The sequence below is a fragment of the Lycorma delicatula genome, chromosome 3 (assembly GCF_047948215.1).
Source record: "Lycorma delicatula isolate Av1 chromosome 3, ASM4794821v1, whole genome shotgun sequence".
NCBI classification, from domain to species: Eukaryota; Metazoa; Arthropoda; class Insecta; order Hemiptera; family Fulgoridae; genus Lycorma; species Lycorma delicatula.
In genome coordinates, this window is record NC_134457.1 from 92,347,463 (window position 1) to 92,369,301 (window position 21,839).

The 21,839-nt window shown below is 27.7% G+C and overlaps 1 protein-coding gene across 4 annotated transcripts in view; it reads right to left on the reverse strand.

The window, feature by feature from the left end:
• The window catches only part of pnut (septin 7-like protein pnut), a 200,981-nt gene that overhangs the window by 18,100 nt on the left and 161,042 nt on the right, over positions 1 to 21,839 (reverse strand). For all 4 annotated transcript variants that reach the window (XM_075360192.1, XM_075360190.1, XM_075360194.1 and 1 more), the window contains 2 exons: positions 17,319 to 17,454; positions 11,220 to 11,374 (listed from right to left, as the gene is read on the reverse strand). In XM_075360192.1, coding sequence (XP_075216307.1) covers positions 11,220 to 11,374; positions 17,319 to 17,454 — 291 coding nt within the window. The remainder of the gene's footprint in view (positions 1 to 11,219; positions 11,375 to 17,318; positions 17,455 to 21,839) is intronic.

Consider the following 21,839-nt stretch of genomic DNA (forward strand, 5'->3'; position numbering starts at 1 on the left):
GAAATGCTGTGTTACAGTAGGGTGCTGAAAATTAGGTGGGTTAGATAATAAATGATATGAATAAGTAAAAAAAAGGAGAGAACTTTGTGCTAGAAATGGATAGACATATAAGATTGGTGGGTCCTTTATTATTACAGTATCCAATATATTTGGTAGTATAGATCTATGGAAAGCAAAAATTGTAAGGAAGACATAAAACAAAACATCTGAGGAAAACAGAGTGATTATATTGAGAAAAAAATTTTAGCACATTGCAGAAAAAAATTGAGTGTCATTAAATCAAATGAGTCAAAAAGAATTGAATATTGATGATACAAGTATTTATTTATTTTACATTGTAACTGACTGAAGTATTCTTCATAATAATTGAAGATACTTTGTATTCTTCATAATAATGAATAAATAGATTCTGTAGGTAAAAGTACTCAATAAAATTATGTTTGGCCAGAAATTCTTTTTTATTTTTAACTTTCTTACTCACTTGTTTGTCACAAGGTAAACACTTTATAATAAAACGGTTTATTGGTAGTTTTACATTAAATTATATTAAATTTCATACTTAAATTAACAGTCAACTATCTAAACACCAAAGAAATATTAAAGTTTATGTGCAGTAAAAGTACACACAAAAAGAAGCATCAACAAAACAAAAACAGCAAGAAATATTTTAGTATTATTATCCATAACTATTAAAAAGTGCACATTTAAGGTCGGTAACTCTACATGTGGATCTTTACATTAAGAAATGAGTTGATTGTAAATACACAAATAAGGATGACACAGTTTACATTTCTTTCTACTTTTAATCCAATAATACCTCTGCAGCTCTCGTTTGTTCTAATTATTTCTGATGCAGAAAAACCTTGAATGGTTATTTTAACAGACATACTAATGAATATAACACCTTTATAATTGAGTGATTTTTACTACATGTTTTTTTATAAGAGCTTACAATGAATAAAACTTTTTTTAAAAAATGTCAAAATATACTAAAAAAAAATTAAAAATATAAAATTAAAGAAATTTATGGTGGTTACTTTCTTTGAATAGATCAAACAATGGAAATGTTCAAAATAAGAACGAGTCAAGTTAAGCAAAAGTTAAAGTGGAAACTAACAGATTTTCAATCAAATAGTTTCCTGAAAATTATTTTCTTTTTCTGTAAGTAATATTTCATTTCAACATAAAAACATAAATAATATTTTTTTAAATTTACACTTTTATTAAATCAGCCAAATAATTTTTATGAATTTTTCTATCCTAATAAATTTAATTTTAAAAAACATAGTTATCTTTTAAACACGTCAATAAATGTTAAGTATTAAATTAAAACAAGTAAAAATATTAAATAAACAAAAAAAAATAAAGAATGTAAATTTGACTAGCCTTTTTTTTAAAGATTTCATTACTAATATAAAAAGATAGGTAAATGGCAGTAAAATAAAAATAAATCATTAATAATAAATAAAATTATTAAATAAAAAAATAAATATAAATATAAAATATGTATGCAGATAATTTAATATTGTATATATAATTAAGATAAAGAAAAAACACAAAAGGAATAATATTTATTATAGTACATATAAGATTATAAATATAAATACTGAAAATAGTAAAAAATGCATGACTCAGTCTCATGATTGAGGAAATAACCTATGAAAATTAATAAAAAAAAAAGTACTGGAACACTTTTTTTTGTAATTAAAGGGTTTTATATAAAAAATACCACTCTACATTTCACAACCTTAAGTTTTAAATCTCCTTTCCAAAAGTACTAAAAATATTTTAGATACAAAACAGAACTATATACTTAAATGGGAAGTTGTTACATAAAACATTATATGTATATTTATCAAAATTGGAATACAATAGTAACAACCTAAGAAGTAATACCACAATAAGTGAGTACAAAATTAAATACTAAAGTACATAAAATTGAAAATTCTGATTAAAAACTAAAAATTATAATCACAACATAAATACAAATGCAGCAGGAATGAAGAATGTGAAACGACATGATGTAGCAATGCTGTGCAGCAGTGTATGGTAAGATGGTGTAGGGTTGATCTGAATGTGACAGTGAAGTGGTATGGCAGGACAGGTTGCCGATCACTGTTGTTTGCAATCATTGCGGTGCTGGAATGAATGACGGCGAGCCACTGCATTACTTGCCACTGTCTGCTTTCCGCCAGACCTGCAGAGAGAGCGCGCTCACAACATGCATCACAGCAAGCACACAAAGCAACTTCCTCACATCAAAATCAACTACAAATACTAAAAACTAAATAAAATAAATAATTTAATCGATTACGTGCATCTCATATAATACTGAGCTACTTGTTTGTCATAAACAATACAAATTTTTTAATTAAAAAAAACCTTAAAAAATTGCTACTTCCTATAAACTTTTTATTGAAACCAAACGTATAAAAAAAAAAAGTTTGTTTAACTTTTTAATACAAAAATTAAATCAATTTTATAAAAACTGTTAGGCTATAGATTATTAAACTAGAAGGGAAATTCACATTATGTATACAAATATCCCTCACGATAAGATAATTTTAGAAAAAATCCTTAAGCAAGTTAAACCATTTACAGCCGTTTGCAACCCAACTCTACATAAGTTGAAAAAGAAATAAACTATTTCATAAAATTTGAATGCTGAAGCAAATGTGTAATAAAAGATCACAACAGAACACTTTTATAGAACTAATAGAAAATATAGTTAAAATGTATCTCTACCTACTTATTTTTAAGCATTTACGCACTAACTACAGCTTGTACTAAAGTTTAAGACTGGAGGGTAAATCAATCAATCACACTCAAACACCGTGCTAAGAGTATACATATCAAAGTAGAGTGCTTAGAACTAAAACTGAATTCGTGATATAATAAAATTCAAACTACAAAACCTATGCCAATATTCTACTACTATTATAATTGATAATTTAAAACTGAGTAATATCAAATGTGAGAAAAATGCAAAATCAAAGTAAAAATAGCACAAAAAGGTAAAGTTATCACACATTGTTAGCAAAAATAATGACGCCCAATAAAAAAAAAAAAAAAAAAAATCAGGCTGAATTTAAACTAGCGAAAAAGAAAACAAAATTTCACATTCTCTTAAAGGTCATATTCAACAAGTAGTTTCCAGACAAATGAAATCCCTAGGGAATTTTACATCAGGAAAACAATACAGTTAGAATAACAGCCCATTAAAAAACTCGTTCAATAAAATTTTTACTTTATAAAGGAATTGATCTTATTTAACAGGTATGTCTTTAATTTGTGTAAGAACAGGATATATGTAAGTAATAAAAATACAATTAAGTTATAGTATATTTTAGATTAAATAAACAATATAAAATAATTTAAAACTATTTAATTTTTAAAACTACTCCCTGACAGCCCTTATAGTGAAGAAATTAATTATATCACTTTTAGGAAAGAAAATTGCAAATAATTTAGTGACATGAAAGTATGCAGTAGTTTATTCCATAGAAATCACTTCACTCTTTACTTTTTCTAACAGGCCTATTATGGGATTCTTAATGGCATGATTACGCCACATTCTTAATCACAATTTCTGTATTACAGTTTATCAGACCCAAGTTGGATACATTTTAAAGTTTACTGTTAAACCTAATCCTGTTAATAGATAAATGTAGATAGAATTAATGATTAACAAAATTATTGAAGGGTTAATAAGAGGCAGTTTAAATATTCTAAATATTTTCTTCTGAAGTTAGGAGTTGTCCATTAATTACCAGGGCTGAGTTTAATATAAATGTATGCAAGATACCTAATAAAATCTAACATTTTGAAATGTTGTATAGCAAAGGTTTGAATCAAAGCAAAATTCAATTCAAACTTGTGTTTTATTAATAGCAATAAAATCAAATGAGTCAAAAAAAAATTTAATACTGATGATATAAGTATTTATTTATTTTACATAGTAACTGAATGTAGCATTCTTCATAATAATTGCAGATACTGATTGTATTCTTCATAATACTGAATAAGTAAATAAATAGATTCTTTAGGTAAAGTACTCAATAAAATCACATTTGGCCAGAAATTTTTTTTTATATTTAACTTTTTTAGTCACTTGTTTGTCACAAAGTAAATGTTATATTATAAAGAAAGGTTTGAATCAAAGTAAAATTCAAATCAAACTTAGTTTTATTATTATGGATAAGCCATTACAAAATAATCCTTTGATAAACAGAATTTATTTAAATCAAAATGAATTATGTAGTCATAAAATAACTTGCAATCTTAGTACTAAGGAGATATAACATACATCAATATGAAACCGCTGTCTATCTTTTAAAAAACAAATTCTGACTGATACTCGAGAAAGAAAAACATGAGAGCTACTCACAGTAAAGTATTAATTTGATATTTTTATTCAAAGATTTAAAATGAATTCTTTCACTGATAGACTAAAGTTAGACACAGTAAGAGTAAGGATGTTTTACACTAAAAAGGCTGAGGATTTTAAAAAAAACATATAAAACATCAGGTTATTTATAATTAAATATCTCATTGGCTCGTTTTTTAAAATTTATTATTTATTGGAAAAAAAATTAACAGATAATTAACTAATCAACTACAATAAGATCTATAATAATAACAATAATGTTTAATAATAATAATTATTAAATAATCTACCTGCAGTTGTAAGTTATTGAATATTTGATCTTAACCATAATAAATATAACTGAAATTATAATCCGTTAGTTAATATGACCAATAAAAGAATGTGATATATAAATTAGGTTTATACAAATGAAATTTATAAAAATCATCAAACATAAAATAATAAAATAAAAAGTAAAATTAAATGTTACAGTTTGGCATAACTGTATCTACAAAAAATTCAGGAAAAATATTACTTATTCCACAATCAATTACACAATTTTAATAGGTTTAAGTGATTTTTTGTAACTACCCTTGTCCTTAGAAACAATACACAAAGTTCCCTCAAACAACAAGTTTCAGCACATGGGGGTGTGCTGCAAAAAAAAAATAGTGAAAAAATTGATAAGGATAAACAGCAAAACATAAAAATTCAGTATAGGTAAAAACTGTAAGGAGAAAAGAGAATGAAAACTGTAAAAAAATCACATCTTAACTGTTTTTGTGGAAAGAAAAGATTTAAATTTAATGTTAAAATTGACTTGTACATTGTGGTTCCAAAATATTAAAAAACGATACTTGAACAGAAAAAAATTTGTGAAGGAATAGAATTATGATCAGAAATGATAGTGAATCATATATCCAGCTCAGAATTTTACACTTGAACAGTGAGCAGAAAATTTAAAAAAAATCATTACACAGTAATCAAGATGTAAATAAAAGATAGATAATATTAAAGTGATAACATTAATTCAGGTTGGATGATTTATTGAAATCCTACAGTAATGCAAAGTTCATACAAGCAGTACGTATCTCTTTGAGTGAAATTATAGAGAAACTAGATATGATTTGGTTGACATTTAAAATGAATGCGATTGACACAAAGATGCGTAAAACACAAGATCATTAAATTTTTTGTACTATCATAAAATACACAAATATGTGATGTAATGCAGGTTCTAAATTAGAAAAATATGGTAAAAATTAACTTCCTCTATTTTCTACATTGTCAGCCTAAAAATCTAAGAAGAATTTGTGTTCTTATAACCAGAAATTATCTTATTATCTCATAGTGATAGTACAATAGAAAATTCTAATTAGAAAAAATAAATGGTGGAAATTTTTTTATAGTAATTATTATGTCTAAATTGTAACTGAATAGATATGCAATAATCACAGAATTTTTTATTGGCTAGCATGTTTATTAACAGTTAAATTTTATAACCCAGTCAAGCAAATTCCCTTTATGATTTTTGAAGGCTCAAAAACTAACTTTTTGTTTAATGTAGAGAATGAAAATTAAAAAAACAAACAAACAAACAGATAATGTGAAATTAACACCAGATTTTGTATTAACTGTAGAATAAAGTTCTTGGATGTTTTGCATCTTCTGATTGTTTAACAACGCATTTAAGATTATAATAACCCATCATCAGATAAAAAACATGAAATGCACAATTCAACACTGATATTGCTTTCATTTATTGTGCTATAATTGTCACGCTTTTGTAAAGTGCTTGCATACATGTTGTTGGAAGTCAAACTTTAGAGTGGACTTTCCAACAACATGATAAAATGCACTGTGTGAAAGCACTGCATTATCATCAAGTAAAAATGTACAAATACCAGAGTAGAATAATGTTTTATTTGCATAATATTTCATCTGATGGGTTTACAATCTTGTAACAAGTTATAAAATAAGATAACTGTAAGACAAACCAAAAAAATTTAGCTTTTTAATTACAATAAAAAAATGCATTAAAAATGATGAGTTAGTGTATATATATTGTAATTTTATATATAATTTTATTAAATTCCAACCCTTTGATATTGAATTGTTTAAATGGTATAGCTTCATACAATTCTTATTTCTCCAAATTATAATTTTACAATATAAGATTTCCCTCAAACAGAAAAACCTGAACATCTGTTAGATATTCAGGTTTTTCTAATAGATTACTTCAGAAATTCAAATGATTTTTGTTCATTACTATTTGACACAGGTAAAGTGCAGGTGAATATAATAGAATCAACATTTTATAAAGCAAAATTATAAATGATTTCAATTCTATTAATTTTAAGAGAATTTAATAATCAAGTGAGATTAAATATAAAAGGTTATCACACAACTTTATAACTTCAATTTAATAGTGATAGTGACAACTATACTAGAGTCTACTAAGAAAAATGAAATATCTAATAAAATACAAAAGCACATTTTCCTACAGTATCAACTAGTTAGTTTATGCCTAGCTACACCGACCAATTATTATTAGAAATAAATTGTTAGTAATTCACTTTTCAGTGCTTAACAACTATGTACAATGGTTATACATGTTCTCTTAATAAAATTCTTAAAATGTTTGATATCTTATCCAAATACCACAGGCACCCATATATATATATATATACAAATAATTATACTAAACCCAATCCTTTACTCTAACCAGTTGTAAGTTAAATTCAATACTGACTATACTAGGAAGCAGTAGTTATACCAATTACTATCAGGTAAATGAATAAATTTTATTAAAAATATTTGAACACAATTAATAACATCAATAGCAAATGACATAAAAAATTTAAAAAAATGAATTTTTTAATCAAGAGTCATAATTAATGTATTTAATTGCACTTATATTTTAGTTTACTTTATTATTTAATTAAAAGTAAATAAAATTTAGAGAAAGTAGTAATTTAAATCATTTAAGAATAACTTAGTGCTAAATTTTTAAATATATATATTAATGATTTTAACTAAGCTCCTTAAAATATAATAATAAATAAACAAGTGTCTACCATTGTTGCTAATTATTTTTGTTAATGCCGTAACTGTTAAAGTTGTAAGCAACATGACATGAGTTGTCAGTTTAAAAATTATACTAACATTTTCAAGAATAACAAGTAACCCTTGGCAAGCGAATAATGAAAAGGCTTGCTGTTACTTTTTTCACTGAGCCAAATACAATATTGCGATCAATATCAGTCAAACACACTGAAAAGCAGGTAATAATCAGCCCAAAATGTAACACTCTTGCTCTGTTCATTACAGGGATTAGGTTAAGTGTAGTGAACATTACACTCTGAAGAAAGCAACAATTATGCACCTCTTATACCTTAGGTGCTTTATACATGTCACACCCATAAGAAAATCTATAACACCTGGTGTAAAGCAACAAAACTAATTTTTTTTTTTTTTTTTTTTTTTTTTACTTTTAATCAATTATTTGTAATTAATAATAATGAATTAATAATAACGTAGGATTTATAATAATAATAATGAAAAAGTGCCACTGATTTGAGATTTCATTAAAAAATAGCCTGGGAATAAACTAGAGGGAGAGCTCTTAATAATAATTTTTTATCAGTTGACTGTGATGTGATCTTACCATAAAATAAATTGTGTAAATAACCAAATGAATCTTAATCAGTAACAATAATAATAATAATAATCAAATTTTATAGTCAAGCACAGATAAAAATTAACACTTTTTCTATTTTAAATTCACTTTTTACTGTATGGTTTTTTATTTTTCCAATTTTTGAAGTATCATATTTTCTAAAAAAAAAACTATATAGGTTTTGAAATTTTCTTGCTTTTTATAAGAACAATACGTGTAATGGAAATTCTCAGACCCCTAATAATTAAAATTTTATTGTTAAAATAGTAAAATTTTTAAATAGGTACTGTTTTTAAATTACAATGGTTAAATAATATTTACACTAATGTCATAACTGAAAAATATGACACAATGGGAAATGTAAATAGTTTGTCAGAGATTGGTCAAGGTACATTTGACACATGTGATATGTGCTGTTTCCAATGTTCATTCGGTTTGTTAATAACAGAACTCAGCATAAGTTTCTTAATCACATCTGTCTTATTGGAAAAATCTGTCAACAGAACTGCATTAAATTTTGTCAAAAATTTAGTGAAACTTGCAGAGGTCTTTCAAAGAATTATGTTATCAGAAAATGTAAATTTTATGAGTTGAGCGTAAATTTATAATCTAAACAGGTAGATAATGGTAATGAAAGTTTTGAGTGTGATGAATGTTGCAGTCTATGATCGATCATGCAGGAATAGCAATATCCTGAACGCACATTACCTTCAAATTTTATGGCATTCAGAAGATACAGTTCGCTAAAAAAAAAATTGGTATTGAAAGAGTACAGATTGGCAACTTCTCTCTGACAACACACACCTATCCATGTAGTGCAATTTGTGGAATACTTAATTGTAAAGAACTGCTTTCTCTAGGTGTTACTCTTTGTAATATTTCCTCTTTACAAAAATCAAATTACAATTAATCCTTAATTACATTTAATAAACTAACAATTACAATTAAAAATTAACCCAATCACCTGTAACGATTGTTTGCTGGCTTCATTTATGTGAAGTAACAGCAAACCACTGTTCAAACCAACTGAGTCTACTTCTAACACAATGCGTAGAAATACATGGTTTTAACTTTGTATTTATGTCTTTTCATAAAGAATGCAATAATTTTATTTTCTATAATTCTAACTTACCTCACAGCAATTCGCTATGGTATCTTTTTAACATAAGCTCATGCTTGTCAAATTAACAAATTGTGTGAAAATTAAATATGTAGTTATAATTACGTTTTGTCTATTGTTAATCTCCAAACATTGGGTTGATGCATTTAGTCCTTTAATTTTAGAATAACTTACATTTATAATACGCAAATACATGAACAAAACTATTAGTTTAAACTGTTATAATCCTAAGTAATTTCAAATATTATTATAAAATTTAAATACTTGTATTAAAAAGGAAACATACTTTTCATATGCATGTAATATAAATATAATCAGTGAAACACACTAATTCTAAGATTTGTTCAAAATTGAAGTATATTTTACGGCTAGGTACTTACAAAACAATTATTAAGGGTTAAATAATACTTCTGAAAGCCATTATTTGTACAATCACAGATAAAATAATAGGAAAAACACAACGCATAGTTACTTTTATTGTTGATTAGCTTTTTAAAAATATTTAATCGTATATGTTTCAAGAAAATTTTTGAGTTTCTTATATAAAAACTACAGGAAATAAGGAAATTAAAAAAATAAATAATTTACTGCTGAACCATCATCCGATTTTTTAATTTTTAAAAACTACTTTATTCTGATCTTTGAATATAAAAAAAGACCACAAAAACACTTTAAAAAACCATACAGCAACCAGTTACCTAAACTCTGATTTTAAAAATTAATTGTACTTCAATTTATAAAAAACAAAATAATATAAATAACTTTTATCATATATTCCTGAAATACTGATCTGATTCTGAAAATAACTTAAATTCACCATATGGCAGTAAGATTCTTAAATTGATTGTGAAATATTGTAAAAAAAAAAAAGAAAAAAAAAGTAATATAGTATAAAAAGAAAATTATATTGAACACATAACGTATAACTTTTTTCCACAACATATCTACTTTTATTCAGCGAAATACATTTAATAATATAAATGCAAAGATCCCATAATTAGTAAAGTGTACATGCAGTGGACCATGAAGAAAAGGATTGGCTAGATTCAACACTTTTTGAATGGGAAATGTCTACCAAAAATATTTTCTGTTTTTCTCATGCACAGAAAATTTCCACAATATGGAATGCGGACTACAGCCATCTAGATTAAAGTGAAAATTCCATTTTATGTTCACGTAAGCATGTTTAATAAAAAAATTCCAATAAAAGTACAAATGAATCTTTCATGTAATACCCAATTCTAAGCAGAGTGTGATTATAGGAATTAAGTGTATAATTTAATACTTCTGGACTATCAATGAATAAGTAGCCTAAAAACAAATTGTTGTGTTTAATTATAGATACACATGAAATAATTATAACTGTGGAGATGAATACTTCAATGATTACAGGTTTTAGAGCAAATATTTCTGAAAAATCAGAGCATGTAGTGCTCAATTAAAGTTATTCTGCATGGAAATAATCTATATTGTTAAACTGAAAAAAAATTCAAGGGGTAAATATCAATCAACCTGTAATTAAGTACGAATGTTATTATTTTGATTTCACTGTTCTACTTTCAACTGTCAAAATTTATTTAACAAACATTAAAGAAAATCTCGCAGACAACATATCTCTCGGAGAGAATGCATAACATTCACCGTAAATCCATAGAAAAAACATACATGTTTTTAGAATGTTCAAACTCCACTGTGAGTGAAATGGAAAAACTGGTTACACAAAAGTGTTAATATGCAAGGCTTGTCTTTTTTTTCATACTAAAAAATACTGATTTTAGTTAAGCAAATGTTTTTGTTAATAGGCACTGAATTTTAAATCCATTTTGTAAACGTCTATCAACAATAATCTTAATTAATTTCAACAAAAAAAGTTTAATAAATAAAATAAAGCAAATAGGTAAATTACTGTTTCATTCAAATATCGTATTTAAAATTTTATCAATTAATAAAATACTTTCTTGTTTTCTTTTAAATCTATCAAATCAACATGAACGGTATCAAACATAAAATAAAAAATTATTGAAAAAACAAAAATCACTTTTACTGTTACTCACTCTCTTTCAAGACTTCGCCTTCTTAATTCTTCCATACTGACACCAGACTGTTGTTCCCAAGTAGATATCTCAGCATCTAAAGCTTTTCTCTTTTCTTCAACTTCCTTTACTTGACTTTCTAAAGTTTTCCTCATCTGTTCATGTCGTTTCTGAAGCTAGTAACAAAAATAACTTATTTTATTACAAGTTACTGGACAAACATGTAATAGTGGTTAATATCAAATCCAAAACTTTAAAAGAACGTTGGTCAGGCATTAATTTTCCTTAAAGAAACTATGTTCAATAAATAATATTTTCTTGAAGTCTGATATATGCAATAAAATACTGCAACTAATAATATAACATTTTGTATTAATAATAATGCTAACTGTACAAAAATAAAACTGTAACCAATCAGAAAGTTGATTAATATAAATAACTAATAATATTCCTAAGGCAATAAACAATATTTTATCTAAGATAAAAAAAGTAAATTACAAGGCCAATAATCATCCTACAATACTAAAGGGCATTTGCATATGTGTCTGTCATGTGTGCGTTTCCCTTACCTGAGAACATGCTTACATGATCAAACATACTGCTCGTCAAAAAATCATGATTTTTTTTTTTCTTAAATGTTTATAAACAATAAGTAAGAAGAAGCAACACCAATAAATAAGAGCAAAATGAAAAAAAAAACATGCTTACATTACTGAGGATACTGCTTGACAAAAAATTATGAAATATTTTCTTAAATGTTTATAAACAATAAATAACGGCAGTAATATAATTATAAAATAAATTACTACTGTAATTCATTTACAGTAGTAAATACTACCACAGTCACCATTCTTTAATTTACTACTGTAATTCACTCATTCAATATCGCATCAGATCTTAAAACACAACTATTTTCGATAAAAATAAATCGATAGTGATACACTGATAAACATAATTTTTGTTTCCTAACATGCGATACATGATTTTAATCAGTTTTTTGATTCAGAAAACGAATATGAACTCAGAATCTTTCTATCACCCACCATTTTTCAAAAAATTTTTAATTTTAATTAAAGGATTTTTTACATTTTTCAACATTTAGTTAGCATTTTAAGCTCCTATATTTTATTTTGTTAGCTCATTTCTTATTGTTTAACTTTTAACATAATTTGTAAGCTATAAATAAATACTAGACAAAGAATTAAATCATATCATAGTCACATATTATGACATCATATCTAATACTGAAGTGTGGGGTCTTCATGGACAAGATTAATCTTGTCTGTAGGTGAAAACATGTAGCTGAAAGCACAGCTGTGTTGTTTGCATTAAGCATTGGATTTAGGAATGAATTAATTTTGTTCAGTCTTATTGCTGTCTTAAGTTTGTTAACAGTGCAGTGTCATTGCCTAGAAGTTGTATAAATGATGTAGATGCCTTTTGTTATATATGTGGGTAGTTTACCGTAAAATCAAATAGAAAAAACATTACACCTTTAATTAAAAGCATATAATTGTTATGTATATTTAAGAGGATGGCTGAAAGGTACATGGAGGGCATTGCCATTTGGTATACCTATGGTTTGGCATGAACCAAAGGATCATGTAACCAACTGTTATTTTTGTTTAACAAGTGTGCCTGGAATTTCTAAAAAATCTAAACTTGCTGTAAAATATCCTTCATTGCAATCTGCAATCAGGCCTGTACCTCACAGTGAAATTATTCCAGTTCCTGAGCTACCCATGAATGTATGTTTCAAAAGCAGCGATGAAGAATCAGGCAATACTGAAGACAAACAATAATTTTGATATGGAATTATCTTCCAATAGGCCACATATTATATCACAAGGTGAATTAAATGACTTTGTTAGGGATTTAAATTTATCAAAAATCAAGCTGAACTGTTTGGATCAAGACTGCACGATTGGAATTTACTTAAAAAAAAGTAAAAACATTTTGGGCTTTCGAAGCCAAAAAAAAGAACTTTCTCAGTACTTTATTGATGAAAATAATTTGGTTTATTGCACAAATATTGATGAGCTTATGTTGCACTTAGAATAAGTTCATAAACCTGAGAACTGGCACCTTTCATAGATTCATCCAAGTATAGTTTAAAAGTGGTTCTACTACACAACGATAACAGATATCCTTCAATACCAATTGCTTATGGTATTAATTTGAAAGAGACATATGATGTGATGAAAGACGTTCTTGAAAAAATAAATTATACAAAAACATAGCTGGAAGATATATGATGATTTGAAAGTTTAGTTATTTTGTTAGACATGCAGTTAGGCTATACTAAATACATGTGTTTTCTTTGTGAATGGGACAGCAGAGCAAGGGATAAACATTATGATACCAAAGAGTGGAAGAAACGAGACAACTTAACTCCAAGTTAGTCATGAGCCCTTAGTTGAACCCAAAATATATTTTTACCCCTTCTGCAGATTAAGCTAAGACTAATGAAAAATTTCATTATGTAAAAGCAATGAAGAAGGATAGTCTCGGATTTTTGTACATCAGACACAAATTTCCGAATGTAAGTGAAGGAAAAAGTAGAAAAGGATATTTGTTGGTCCTCAAATAAGAAAGGTGGTCAAAGATGATATATTTAACTCAATATTAAATAATGTAGAAAGTGCAGCTTGGTAAACAAAAATCCGACAATTACCATGATATTGTTAATCAACTTCTTAGTTCATACAGAGCTATGGGATGTAATATGTCTTTGAAAATTCATTCCCTCTTCACATCTGGGGTTTTTGGTGGACAACCTCAGAGATGTAAGTGACACACAGTGAATGTTTCCACCAAGACATTTTGGTGATGGAAAGCCACTATAAAGAGAAATGAAATACTAACATGCTAACCGATCACTGTTAGACATTAATTCGGGATATGCCTGAGGCTATTTATAAAAGTAAAGCATTAGTGAAATCATTCTAACACAGGTATGGCCATGCAAAATTATAAATTTTACAGATTTTAACTATATTTTCCCTTAATTTTTTTTGAAGTGTTATTTATTTAAAACTAAGGGTGATAGAAAAATTGAATTTACAGATCTGTAATGTACGCAAATAAACAATTCAAGAAATAGTATTACACTTAGAGAAACATTAAAAAAATTTTTTTTGTTAATCAATGCTATTGATTATCCGTTTATAAAATTGATATTTTGTCAAAAGGTTTGTTTTGTAAACTGATTATAAAACTTATTTCCTAATGAGGAAGGGTGTTACGCCGCTTGCGTAAAGTCATTTTATTCCAATGAATTCAAGGTTATGGTGTTAGCTTATTTCTATCACGCATTATTTTCATTACTGTTTAATCTTAATGTATATATTAGTCTTAAGTGTTTTTTATTCTCAACCAATTTCAATATTGTCATAGTTCCTAGAAGTCTATTTCTCTTTGTCGGCCCTGATGTCATTTCTTCAACTTGGGTATTCAGAATTTATTTTATCTGTCTTAAGTGATTCTTTAGTGGTCTGCTTGCTTGTAAATCATTTTTGTTATGTCTTCGTTCTCGAATTCCAACACGTTTTCTCTAATCGTTCTCATACTAACACTAAGACACTTCTCTTGTTTTTTACACACACTCTCTCCTGTCCACTGCCTAGCTGTGGTTTCCTCCTCCTTTCACTCACGCCATCTTTTCGTCAGAGTTGACCAGACCTTCACCATGTAAAGTCGCACACTTTTCGCTCTCAACCTTTGTGCCAATATTTTCATCGGATTCATACTCGCATACCCGTTGCGGCATTTCCCTGTCAAAATTATCTCTAGTTCTACCAGTCAGTGGTTCGTTATTTCACCGATCTCTATGTTTTGTTTTGCCTCGTTTCTTTGTCAAGTTTAATCTTCAAATTCTGTATATTACGTTATGCTGAAAGTGCTTCAATTACTACAAACTGCCAGTTCTATCGACGCCGAATCCCCTCTAGCTGCTGATTACATTTGCATCGATGCGGAATCCCTCCGAACTCGTTGCTACATTTTTGAGACGCCACTTCTTGCTCAACCTCTAAACCACGTTCTCACCCCCGTATTCCTGATACACCACTGCGCCCAGGATTACTGTATGTATTCATTCACGAGTTCATCTCTTACTAATATTTGTGTGCTACAGGCAAGTTCAATTTTCATTATTTATTACGTTAAACAGTTATTTTATCATTAAAAATTTGTGGAACATTCAGTTCATCGTACCTTATGCATTTTCAATTTCAAGTTTAGTTTAAAAACCATTTATTCACTTAAGTACAGTCACGACAGGTGATTTATATAAGGTTGTGTCATCGTTCAGCTGCAACCTATTTTTACGTGCTTAATTAATTTCAATTTGATTATTGTAATTAACTCTTTTTGTATTATAATATTATTGTGGCCTTTTTTCTACATTAAACTAGAATTACATGTTTGAATTATTTAATATTAATTTTGTTGTTCATAAATCAGGAAAGGCCAGTGCCAATTAAGATTTATTGTAATTTAATTTTCTAAGTTAATGACATTTGTTCATTGATAATTATTCAATATTACAGCATTTGTCAGCAATGCAATAGTTTTTCAGACATACTATGTTTATTGATGTTTTGTTTTTCTAAATATATAATTGTAAATCTCATTTAATATTATTATTACTGATACGCTGATTTCAGTTGATATTCTTATGTATCATTAAGTTATGTTAATTTCATAATTTCTTTTTAGTTTTTAAGGTTATGATTTAACATAAGTTCAGTTGTTTTCTTTCTCATTAAAGTCCAATTTCTTTTGGCAAATACGAGCTGTGTTTTTTGTTAACTTTACCCAACAAAGGGTGCTTAACTGAAGGATGACAATCCTTTTTTCACTTTTCCTTGTTCAATTTTCAACATTAAAAAAAAAAATTTTAATACAAGAAGTAATAAATTTTGTAATCTGCAACTCATTTCATCACCAATTTTGAATGTTATCATAATTAGTTATGAAATAAAAAAGGCATGTTGACTGAATTGTTGGAATAAATCCTTGCTTTGAAAATCAGACTGATAGAATAATGTCAGCTGATGGCCTAGTTCAAAAGTTAACATTCTTTTTAATTCCTTGTATGGAAGTAAAAAGAATGTTGTATCACAAAAAATTTGTTTTCAGATTTCACAGAAATATCCATTTTGACCACCCCTGAATCCACTCAAAAATAAGCCGTAGAATGTTGAAATTTTGGATTTAGCACTGTTGTAACATCTGGTTGCACACCTCCCGTTTTGATTGCAATAAATTGGACCAAAAGTGTCCAAAAAAGCCCAAAATCCAAAACAATTTGGATTTTTTCTTAACTGCAGTAATAAGTTCTCATTGAGAGATTTTCAATGGTATATCATGAGTGATGCTTATTTTCATTGGTTCCAGGGTTATAGCCAAATAAAATTCTAATTAATGAAATATTTGGATCTTACAAGGGGAAGGCACACCAGTTCGAATCTAACTTCCTTTTTTTTTAATTTATATGCATTGATTTATAATTATTAACCTCTGATTGTAAAACATTCTTACAATACAAAAAATTTATTTTATACAAGGGAGTCCATATAAAAACTAAGTTGTACATATTAGGCTACAAAAATTTCATGTAAAAATTAAATGGATTGGCTGCTTCCTATCAACCTCTTCCAAGCACCATCCCACCATCTAATAACCAGTTAGCAACTGACTCTAGCCTCTCCCTGGTACATCCATGGTTTAACTGTTATATTCCTCAACATAATAGTTTTTTTTATATCAAATAATGACATTACAAATCAATGATTAGACACACTTATGCATCTATTCAAATAGATTTAAATGCAAATAAATTTGAATATAAAAAATAAAAATTCATAAGGTCCAAACATATAGTTTCTAATGCTAAATGATTGTACTTAGTTTTAAGCTTTCCAATAAAACCATTACTTGGGTATTACTGGGGAGGAATCAAATTTATAGGAGACAGGGTTCGCGATCTATCAACTAAAACATTCAAGGTTTAAAGATTTAGCAGTCTTTTTTTCTACGATCAAACTGCAGCAGAATTTAAAATTCTTAAACAAAATAAAACTATTTTAAAGTAAAATGATAAATACATATTCTTACTTCGGCCTCAGAATCTTTCAATTTTTGCTTCTTTTCTCTCACTTTCATTTCAAATACTTGTTCCATTTCAGCTTCCATTCTTTTAATTTTGGCATCATGTTCTCTCTTTTCTTCTTCCATCTGTGCTAATGGATTCCTAACAAAAAAAATTGCATACATAAATACATTACAAGAACACTTTCTAAGAATTATGTTGTTCTTTCTTTAAATATGTTTTTTCATTAACAAATAAATAAATAACCGTGGGTTATCAGGATTATTCTGTAACACTAGGTCATTCATAAATCCATAAAATATTTTAAAACAATTACTATAATGAAATTGTTACCGTACTTTAGAAATTTTGTCTCAGACACATGAAAATTACTTCTTTGCTGAATTGAACACAAATGAATACTACACTTCTTTACCATCAATACTTAAAGCCTGCACCAACTGATGCTTGTAGGATTTAACATTCAGCTTCTTTCTTATAATGAATTTGCTGAACACTGGCTTTACGATACTAACATGTAAACATGTACACAGACTGAATTTGCATGAAAATTACATATGCTCATCTAACAGGATCCAGTCTCTCTTCAGTTGGGTTGTGACTAACGTGATTTCCCAGCTAGAGTAATGAAAAGGCAGCCTTCATCACAAGACTTTTTATACATTTGATACAACTGTATATGGTAAATCATTCTGGAATTCAGCATAAAGTCAAAAGATGTGGTTTATGCACTGTATACTGTAGTACAAGTTGAAACCTAACAGGAGGAAACTATGTCGAGTACTGGTCAGAATTCTGCTCGACAGTAATTTGAAGAGTTTACCTTCATCTTAATGAAATTTAATATATGTAAATATATGTAAAGAATATTTTTAATTATTTTAAATCTTTTACAGACTTACAAATAATTCTCTCTCACTCTCTCTCTCTCTCTCTCTCTCTCTCTCTCTCTCTCTCTATATATATATATATATATATATATATATATATATATATATATAAATTTAAGATTTATTATTTTTTTCCAAAACTGAAAAAATAAATATTTGAGAAAAGATAATCTTATTATGTTATGACATGCAAAGCAAATCAAGCTTAATTGATTTTTCATTATAAACATACTACAATACACTATAGAAATTAGTTACGACAGAGAAAATTAATAAGGAAGAAATGCATACAATATATTATTTTTCATAAAATTAAATAATAAAAAAGTATATTTACAATTGAAATGTTGCATGAATTTTTCATAGAGTAAGTTGAAAACTAACATATTAATAACCTAATAACAAAAACAGGCATTAAGTTAAGCCAATGCTTACAACCATGGAATATGTTCTCCCAAACGAAATATGGTAGGATGTTTATGGTAGAAATAAACCTAATAATGGCAAAAAAATATAGTAAAGTAACATTAATAAGTGAAACTAAAGTTTTAGAAAGTACTGTACATGTCTCAAAATGAATATTGGGATTTTAAAGTTATTTATTAAATTTTATTTACATTTATAAATTATACATGAAATGAAAGAGCAACTTAAACAGTTCTTCCTGTAAGTGTTCAATGCAAGCACCTTCGTAACACGGCACACATTCAGCTGATAGGAGATTTCATCCCATATTAATCAACTGGAGTAACTGACACGACATCTGATTCAATCCTGTGTCTCAAGTCAGCTGGTAATGGTGGTATATACACTTGATCCTTTATAAACCCTCAAAGAAAAAATCACACGGGGTCAGATCGAGTGAACATGGAGGCCATGGCAAACAAGCCCTATCCTCTGGTCCCCAGCAACCAATCCAGCAGTCAGGGAGAACCAATGTACCAATGTTATGTCAGTGGTTCATACTGTTGCTTCCATGAAAAAGAATAGCCTGTAAACTTGCCTTCAGGGTACGGCACAAAAAACATTAAGTTTTGGGGAGTCTCATTTACATTACAATATTTTGAGGGTTTTCAGATCCCCAGATATGCATATTATGAGTGTTTACTTTTCAATTAACATGAAATGTTGATTGGTCACTGAATACCACACGATAGTTGAGTGAACTTACCCATATGATTTATTACAAAAAAAAAAATTAGCACTGTGGTTGAAACTGCCAGGATCAAAATGGCACATTGGAAAGTGAATGCCCAATAAATTAACATAAAAGGACAACTGCGTCTCAAAATAACAAGTATTCCACTTCTCATTTTTTTAAAATTTAAATTTTATAATAAAGTAATAAATTAAATTATTGCAATACACACAATTTATACACAAGACTGCTTCATGTTTTATGATAAAAAATCTAATGTACCCATGTCTTTTCGTGTTTTATGATCAAAAATTTAATGTAACTATGTCTTTAATTACAAAAAACAATGGTTCATTAAAATCATACATTAAATTAAAAATATTCAACATAGAAAAATTTCAATTTGCAAAATTAAAGACCCTTAAGCAGCACCTAAAAACCATGAAATAAAAAACAAGATTTACACTGTGATTTTTTGTACATTTAACATTGCAATCATCATTATACCTTTATATAAACATGCATTAATTTTCAAAACAAAAAAATATTGAGAAATTTACTGTCCAGGAGCCAGAAACTGGATATTTAAAGTCATTACTGTTATAAACAAATCAATCATATAACTAAAACCATGAGTGGTGAAGCATTAACAAATTATAACAGGAGTGAATATATCAATCCATAAACAAAATGAATGCACCACTAGCAAAATAAAATAAAATGGATATATACATAATTATGTAATATGCAAACATTGACGACTGTAAGCAGTTATCAAGGAAGAAAGCTTGCTGGCCCCTACTCAGTAAACATTTCTTTTCTATAGTTTTCTTAAGTAACAAATACATAACTTCTTTCAATCAGGGAATCTTAAAATTTTGACTTACCAGACAGTCATGAACGTGTTGTTGATGATTCCTTGGGGGCATAAACTGAGACCAAATTTATAAATTACTAATAATTCATTATAAATAATAGGATGCCAGCAAGCTTTTAACCTAAGCATGCAAAACACTTCTTAATCATAACGTTATCTAATTAAATTCAAAATAGCAAATGGCAAAAGCTATTTATTCAAACTATAATATTCAAGCAAATATAGCATAAAACCAATAAAAAATAAGCGAAAGTTTACCACAACCTGTTATAAAATGAACATTATTAAACAGTGAGCAACTTATATTTTCAACACTAGAAGTAACAAGAACAAATAACTTGCTAGCTCAGAACAAAGTAACAGTAATAGTTGTACTTGGTTAAAGGTTTTACATGTTTTGTTCTTGTTTATGTTTGTTGCTGAACTTAGTCAGTTGTTAGATGGCACCAGTGAAAGGCTATTGCTATTGCTTAGCTAGTAAAGATAAACTTGATATCTGTATAGGATGTACTTATTTATACATCCTGAATATTGCTATCGCTTATCTATATCTAAACAGGGTGTATAGTTTTGTTAATTATATTTATTTATTTTGTTATTTCAATAGAGTCTTTCAGTGGCACCATCTAATAACTAAGCGACTAACTGACTAAATACAGATCGCCTTATCAGTGACAGGCATCTTCTTGAAAAGTACCAAAATAACATCATGTCACAAAGATTAATCAATTATCATCCCAAGAGTAGATTAATTCAATTTATTTTTTTCTACTCTTAAGTTGTATTGATCTTTATGAAATGAAATGACATCATAAAATCACAAAAAAGTTTAAACCTAATTTTACAATGAACATCTAATGAAAGTTGCTAATTTGCAATAAAAAAATAAACATAAAACTATTGTAATATTTAGTGGTCATATATAATTTTTTACAAAATTATCAGGACTATTCAGAAATTAACTTATGTTTTGCTGTTTTTCATGAAGGAGATAGCAGCATCATCTTGGTTGTTGCTAGCCTGACAATGAAAAAGTTGGATTACCGTAAGTTTTGCACTAGATGGGTTTAAAAACTACTTAGACTTTTCTTGATACCCGACATGAAGGTGAGGCACTACTTGATCAGGTAGTGATAGGTGTTAAAACTGCAAATTGTTGTAAGCAAACATCTTGTTGATGTTACAGATTTTCTTCATACATGATAAAACACGTCTGCACATGGCTCACTGTTCTCAAGAACTTCTGGGAATGTTTGGATGGGAAATTTTCTCATTCTACATACATTCCATATCTGGTACTGAATGATTACCATTTGTTTTCTCACATGAAGAACTGGCTGACAACTAGCGCTTTTGATGATAAGGGGATGCAGAAAGGTATCAATGACTGGTTGAAAAACCAGGCGCCAAAAACTTTTGAAGAGATACAAAAACTCATCCACAGATATTTTAATTTATTTTTCTAACAGCTGTTTTTTTATATATCAAAAATAAGTTACTTTCTGGACAGCCCTCATATTTCCAAGCTGCATGACACATATCATCAGCCAGTTTTGAGCCTTATTCGTATATTCACACTAAATGAAAAAAGGAACTTTGTCAAATAAGAATACTCCTTGCC